The sequence below is a fragment of the Rhagoletis pomonella genome, unplaced genomic scaffold, assembly GCF_013731165.1.
Source record: "Rhagoletis pomonella isolate Grant_MI unplaced genomic scaffold, Rhpom_1.0 Rhpom_scaffold_00005, whole genome shotgun sequence".
NCBI lineage: Eukaryota > Metazoa > Arthropoda > Insecta > Diptera > Tephritidae > Rhagoletis > Rhagoletis pomonella.
In genome coordinates this window covers 2298093-2305007 of record NW_023458559.1, presented here as the reverse complement: position 1 = coordinate 2305007, position 6915 = coordinate 2298093, and the positions used below count along the sequence as shown (strand labels likewise).

Sequence of the window (6915 nt, the reverse complement as noted above, 5' to 3'; positions counted from 1 at the left end):
ATTATTAGAGCTGTTAACGATCTCAAATCTTCTTCTCAAACAGATTTAGACGGATTTTCCCCCATCTTATTGAAAAATTGTCCGGCCCTGGTTTTTCCTCTTCAACTTATTTTCAACAAATCACTCTCGTCTGGGATCTTTATTGACGATTGGAAGGTTACGTCTATTACGCCTGTCTTCAAAAGTGGCAACAAAAATGATGTGCGTAACTACAGGCCCATTTCCAAACTGACCACCGTCTCCAAAATTTTTGAACATGCAGTCAATGCTAAGTTGAGCTTTGCGGTTAAGTCCCTTATTTCTCCCTATCAGCATGGTTTCGTTGCGGAGAGGTCGACGATTTCTAACCTTGCTGTCTTCAGTGAGTATTGCATTGAGTCCTTTTCGGCTGGCTCGCAGGTTGATTGTATCTATACTGACTTTTCAAAAGCCTTTGATAGGGTCTCTTATCGAGTCTTAATTTATAAACTGGGATGCCTTGGTTTTCATTCTTCCTTTCTGTTATGGTTAAGTTCATATTTATCCAGCAGGCGGAGTGTTGTCACTGTGGATGGGGTGTCCTCTATTCCCTTTATTGCCTCTTCAGGGGTACCACAGGGGAGTATACTAGGTCCATTATTATTTAATCTTTTTATTAATGACATCAGTAATTGCTTTACATTTGCTAAATGTCTCCTGTACGCTGATGACCTAAAATTGTTCTCAATTATTAAGACGCCTGATGATGCAATGAAATTACAAGATGACATTTCCAAGTTACGTCTGTGGTGTCATAAGTCTCATCTGTCCTTAAATGCATCTAAATGCTTTCACGTGACCTATTCTAAGTCATCTAATATTCTTCGCTCAAAATACAGTATATCAAATTGTGAACTTCAATGTCTTAGTGAGATTAAGGACCTTGGGGTTATATTTGATAGCAAGTTTTCTTTCAACAGTCATATTAGCCACGTAACCTCTAAATCGTATTCAATGCTGGGTTTTGTTAGGCGCAATACCGCAAAATTTTGTGACCCATATACTTTTAAAGTTCTCTATACTTCTTTTGTCAGGTCTCACTTAGAATATGCTGTCTTTATTTGGCGACCTAGTACTATGACAGCTATAAATAGACTGGAGAGAGTACAAAAACGCTTTCTTAAGTATGCTCTTTGGTCGTTAAATTTTGTGGAGCCCATACCACCTTATGCTGCTCGTCTTATGCTGATAAGTCTCAAATCCTTGGAGAGTCGAAGATCTATACTCTCTTTGTCCTTTTCCTTCAAAATTATCAAGGGCCTAATTGACTGTCCATACTTATTAGAAAGGATTCGGTTTAATGTTCCTCAACGGCATCTTCGCAATGTGTGTCCGTTCTATGGGGTTAATACGAAAACTCAATACGCTTGTAAAGCTCCTGTTAATCGTGCTTTACGAGAGTTTAATTCACTAAGTGATGCTATCACCTTGGATTTTTCGATGCAAAGTGATGCTTTTTTCTCGATGCTTAATTCTGCCTTATAAGTGGTTTGATTTATGCACAAAATTAGTTTGTAATCTATAAATTAGTTAAGTACATAGTCTGTAAGGATTGTATTCCAAAGACTTATAATTAAATAAAGAAACATATATGTATGTATCTACATATACATAAATTACGTACATGCATACGTGTAGTTAAAGTATATTCCAAGCGTACACTTTTCAGTATAATGGTGTATCTGCATGTTATTTTATTATAATGATTGCGTTTATTTTTTATATCTAATAAATGGAACTTAGTGGGGATAAGATTGACTGAGAAAAGTGGGCGTCTGGTGAAGACTGAGAGTAAAGAAAAGCAGAAAAAACAATACATATAAATTTTTTATTTATTTTAAATGTTTTGATCGCCATTATAAGGATATTAATAAGAAACCAAAAATATAAACATGTAAATGGAATAAGAATATGTATGGATGTATGTATTACTAGAAGAAAACTCAATAAAACGAAGGTCTGCATTTCATATCCATGCACACATACATATGTATGTAGATATGTGTGTATCTATGTATATTAGGCTGGGTCGATTTTGTATGGGGGAAAATAAAATGCATTTGACCGTATTGTAATAGTAATATTATGATGTCTTATGTCTAAGACAATTGTTATTGGCCACGAAAGATTAATTCAAAACGTATCTTTAGCCCGCGCAATTGAATCAAAATGTATGAATTTTGAAAATGAAACTTTGGCTAGTAATATCTATGGAATGCGTCAATTGTTATAAACAGGACGATATATCAAATTAAGGGCTATTAAATTTAGTACCTCACGTTCATTTGTCATTTTTCAACAAGACTCCAAGTTTTTAAGATATTAAGATAAAACTTACAAAAACTATAATTTTCCCTTATGAATTTTCAATTCTTCATTACTTCAGCAACCAAGTGAAAAATGCAAAAAAAGTGAGACGCTATTTATTTCAAACGTTTTAATGTTTTCGGATGTTTATATGATATTAAAAGGACCATGGGCTTGGTCACGCCGATTTGGTCAGTTTTCAAGATCGTGGTGAATGAAGTCAAACATGTATTGTCAAAGTTTAGGAATCGTTTGATAAGTTAATAGTAGTTTCAAGCATATAAGTATTTACAAACATGAACATAATACAATTAGGGTGAAAAACGCCCACTTTAAGTCAATTTATGTTGGTTTGAAAATTGGTGCGGAATGGTTTCATTAGTCTCCGAAGAAGCACATTTTTCGCGGTTTCTAAATTTGCCGTTATATGAAGGTAGGGGAGGTGCAATAAGTGTTTATACAAAAATATTTTAGTTAACTCCATTATGTGAGAAAGTGACTGTAGATAAGTCCAATAGTCTTAACATATCCTGGGAAATCCTTTCCAATTGGACAATATTGCTTTGCATTCAGCTTGAACGAAAAAAGTCTCTCCCTGGCACACTTTTCTGCAATCCGGTTCTTTCATTTAAAGGTTATTTATACAATTGAAGAGACATTTTTTTAGAAAAAAACTTGAGATCCGCTTAAGTTTTTCGATATAACTTTGGTAGATGTTACTCGATCGGTACGTAATAATTACCAAATTGAAGGCGAGCCTTACTGTTACTGATTTATGATAATAATATGATGAAAATCATTCAGATTATAAACAAATTATTTTAAAATAAAAAAAATTTAAAAAAAATGTTTTGTCATTTTCCTACATTTGCAATTTTTCTATTGTAGCATATGTAAACTAATTAGTGTTTCTAGAAGTTGTGCCTGTTCAGTGTTTCCATACTCATTTGCATAAACAAAATTTTTCCACGATGATGGAAAAATAATGGCTTTTCTATTAGAGCTACCGAAATTGTTTCTAAATTTGCAAAATTTCGCAAACTACAGCTAATATTAAAAAAATGATAAGAATATTTGGAACCAGCGACCTAAATGCACGCCAGCAATATTAATGATGTTCTTTACATCGTTCGACTATAGGCCAGTGCAATTATCAAGAGAACAATTAAAATTTTATTGAAAACAGATACCTTTGAGAATAAACATAAGCTAAAGGGCTGCGAGAAATGATATTTGACTTTATCTTTTGCCGTTTGCCGAACCCAGAATTTTTAACAAAAATTGGTTTTATTCGACTAGTGTGCTGTGCGTCACTTGGCGGTCGATGCACGGGCTCTTACAATTAAAATAAAATACTAATATTTTGCAGGCTTCTTGTTCACTTCATGATACAATATATTTTCACTATTACCAAGGGATTTGAGAAAAAGTAGATTTTCGACCCGCCCTAATGTATATGCATGTACTTATACCGGTAAGAGCATAGTTATTTACTGAACAGTAGCGCAGAATGAGCAAAAATTTTGCAGCAATAATCAAATAATAGCTAAGCGTTGGTTTTACTACGACCTTGCAAAGACGAAAAAAATTTACTTGTGAGCCTTTTAGCCTGAAGTATGTATGTAGATACAATATTGCAGCAGCTTTCTACCTACCTTTTGTTTATTTTCCACTAATAATTAGTATGCTTTAGAAATTTTTACGGAAATAGAGCACATGATTTCGTTCATTTTAGAGTTGTAGCAGGTAGTGAATTTTTCTTCAAACTACATTTCGCTAAGTGTAGAGTTGTGTGGTTTAGTTGGGATTTCCCTGAATACAAGATATTTCGTAAATACGTACGTTCTTCATAAAATTTTATTTTGTAAGTTTTGGGGGTGCACCTACATAAATGAGGTAAACGATGCGGGTGCTCCATTCGTGATCACTCACAACAGCTTATCCTGAAAACTTTTTAGGGCGTTGTATGGAAGATATTTTTTCGCTTTTCTAAGGAATTACGCTATAATTGCACGTATACATATACATATGCATTGTCGTCAGAGGTAGAAGTAATGGAAAATCGTTTCCAGTAAATTATGGAATGTGCTTGTCGGATATATATAAGAGGGCGAACGAATTTCTTTATCCAAACATCGGTAGAGAGGTGTGTTATACAGTGCTTAGTAGCGACTATTTACATAAATAAACGATATAACAATATTGAGAAAAGACAATGGGAAGGAAAAAAACTGATTTGCAAAATTACGTTAAGTACGATGAAACTACCAAGAAAAGTACCTGCATTGTAGAGTCGTGTAAAAGAGAGCTTACTGGATTATTGCGAGGAAATATTAAAAGACATTATAAACTTATACACAAAATAGATATAGAAAATAGTGATGACAGTGATGATGATAATACTTCTACCACAAAAAAACGAAAAACCGTGTCAAAGTTAAGTACTAGTTTAGACAGAGACAGTTTTTTGAGATGCTGCGTGGGACTGGTCACCAAAAAAAATATTCCCTTTCGAATATTTGATGAGGAATATTTTAAACAACTTATATCACCATACGAGCAGAAGTTTGGTATACATTTAAACTCAAAGAACATAGCCTTCTTGACAAAGCAAGTCAACAAATTAAGCAAAAAATAGGTCATTCGGTAAAAAATAAAATAATATCTATAAAAATTGACATCGCAACTCGCATGGAAAGAAGCGTGCTGGGGATCAACATCCAATACATTAAAGATTACAAAGTCATTGTTCATACAATTGGTAAGTAATTTCGTTTTATATAAATAAACACACATACATACGTATGCATATTCATTTAAATGAATAAGTATTCGACAATCATACTTCTTTACTTTTTTTCAGGAATGATTGAAACAACTAAACGACATACAGCTGCAAGTTTAAAGGAAGAAATTATGAAATGTCTCAACGAGTATGGCATTGGGATACACCAAATTTATTCCAATACCACTGACAACGGCGCAAATGTAGTTAAAGCGTCCAAATTGCTACACGATATGCAGCAAGAAAGTTTAGCAAACAAAGATGCTATAAATGATGTTGAGGCAGATCATATTGAGTCTCAAATCGCTTCTGTGTTTTCTGTTGTTCGTTGTGCTGCTCATACTATTCAGCTAGCAGCATATGATGTCATAAAAACAATTGAAAAGGACTTGGAAGAGTGCAGGACGATTGTAAAAAAATTGAGAACCTTAGTGAGAGCAGGAAATACCGACATCAGTTTGCCATTCATCGACAACAGAACTAGGTATGCTATGATGGAATCACTTTACCGAATCAAAGAATACATTGAAAATTTGGATAAAAACATGTACATAAATTGGTCATTCGTTAAGGATTTTTTCACCGCTTTTCAACCAATCCTAAGTGCACCCTAAAACTTCAAAATGAGCAGTATATTATAGGAGACTTCTTCAGGGATTGGCTTACTTGCGAACTAGAGCTTGTAGACTTGGTACCAGACAATATTTATGCAGATTCCTTCCTAAATGCGATGGAAATAAGAAAAAAATTTCCTTTTAGAATATAAGGCTTTCGTCGCTGCTCTATATCTAGATCCAAGATTTAATTTTGAAGAAACACCTCTCCTCAGCTCTGAGCAAAAGGATGTTGCAATGGTAAGCCAACTGAAATTTATTTCAAAATTCATTATCTTGATATTATATTTCGTTCAATTAATTTATTGTTTACTTTGAATTTTTTATATCTTTATAATTGTGAGATACTAATCCAGCTATTTTAATTTTCCCTACTCTTACAGGATCACTTAATAAGGACTTACGAAATGATCCAGAAAAATCCATCAGAATATGAGAATGATTGCACTTCTGGAGTTGTACCACATACAACACAGGACAATGAACTTCCAAGCACATCGAAAGGGGCGTACCATAAGTTAACGCTTCACGTAAGGTCATTGGCAAAATCGCAAAGTGCAACGACACCAATCGTAAAACCTGACATCAAACAAAAGCTGGTTAATCTCTGTGTAAAAGGAATGGAACCGTTCGACACAAATGTCCTGGAATACTGGAGAAAATTTTATCGGAATTAGTGTGAGATGTTGAAGTTAGCGGAGTTTCTGTTGAGCGGGCTTTCAGCGCACTTACTACAATACTCACTAAGTTACGTACAAAATTGTCAAAAAAATTAAATTTTGATATTCTCCACTTCTCAAAATTAGAAATTGAAGAAAATAAATAGATAAAATAATGTGATGTAATAATTTGCTTGGCAAAGTATTAGATCTTGTTTATGTTGATGATGCATCTAAGTCAGCTGTAAATAAATGTGACCCACTAGTTTTGCCCGAAGATGTCTACCACCCTGCTATTGAGATATCTTACGAAATTATAAACGATGGTCAAAATTGCGATGTCCAAACATACGAACCAAATATTCGCTTTGATTTTTCGAAAGCCAACTTTAAAAAACTGAATAAAGAATTGTCTAAATTGTCGTGGCCTATATACAAAGAAAAAGTTGAGCAAAGCGTTGCACATTTTAATTTTACTGTACATAGATTATTTGAAAAGTATGTGCCTAAACGCATGTGTGTTCCTGAAGAA

At 33.8% G+C, this 6915-nt stretch overlaps 1 protein-coding gene across 2 annotated transcripts; it reads left to right on the top strand.

Annotated features, from left to right (window-relative positions):
- Positions 1 to 4172: 4172 nt before the first annotated feature.
- Positions 4173 to 6596, top strand: LOC118739793. Of its 2 annotated transcripts, XR_004993045.1 has the most exons (3): positions 4173 to 5086; positions 5189 to 5964; positions 6108 to 6596. XR_004993045.1 is itself a non-coding variant. In XM_036471300.1 (2 exons), exons 1-2 carry the CDS (start codon positions 5017 to 5019, stop codon positions 5722 to 5724), a joined length of 606 nt encoding a protein of 201 aa, XP_036327193.1. In that variant the 5' UTR covers positions 4173 to 5016; the 3' UTR covers positions 5725 to 6074. The 2 variants fall into 2 exon arrangements, 1 of the variants encoding a protein (XP_036327193.1); XM_036471300.1 differs by lacking the exon at positions 6108 to 6596 and having other exon boundaries at positions 5189 to 6074.
- The last annotated feature ends 319 nt before the right edge of the window (positions 6597 to 6915 follow it).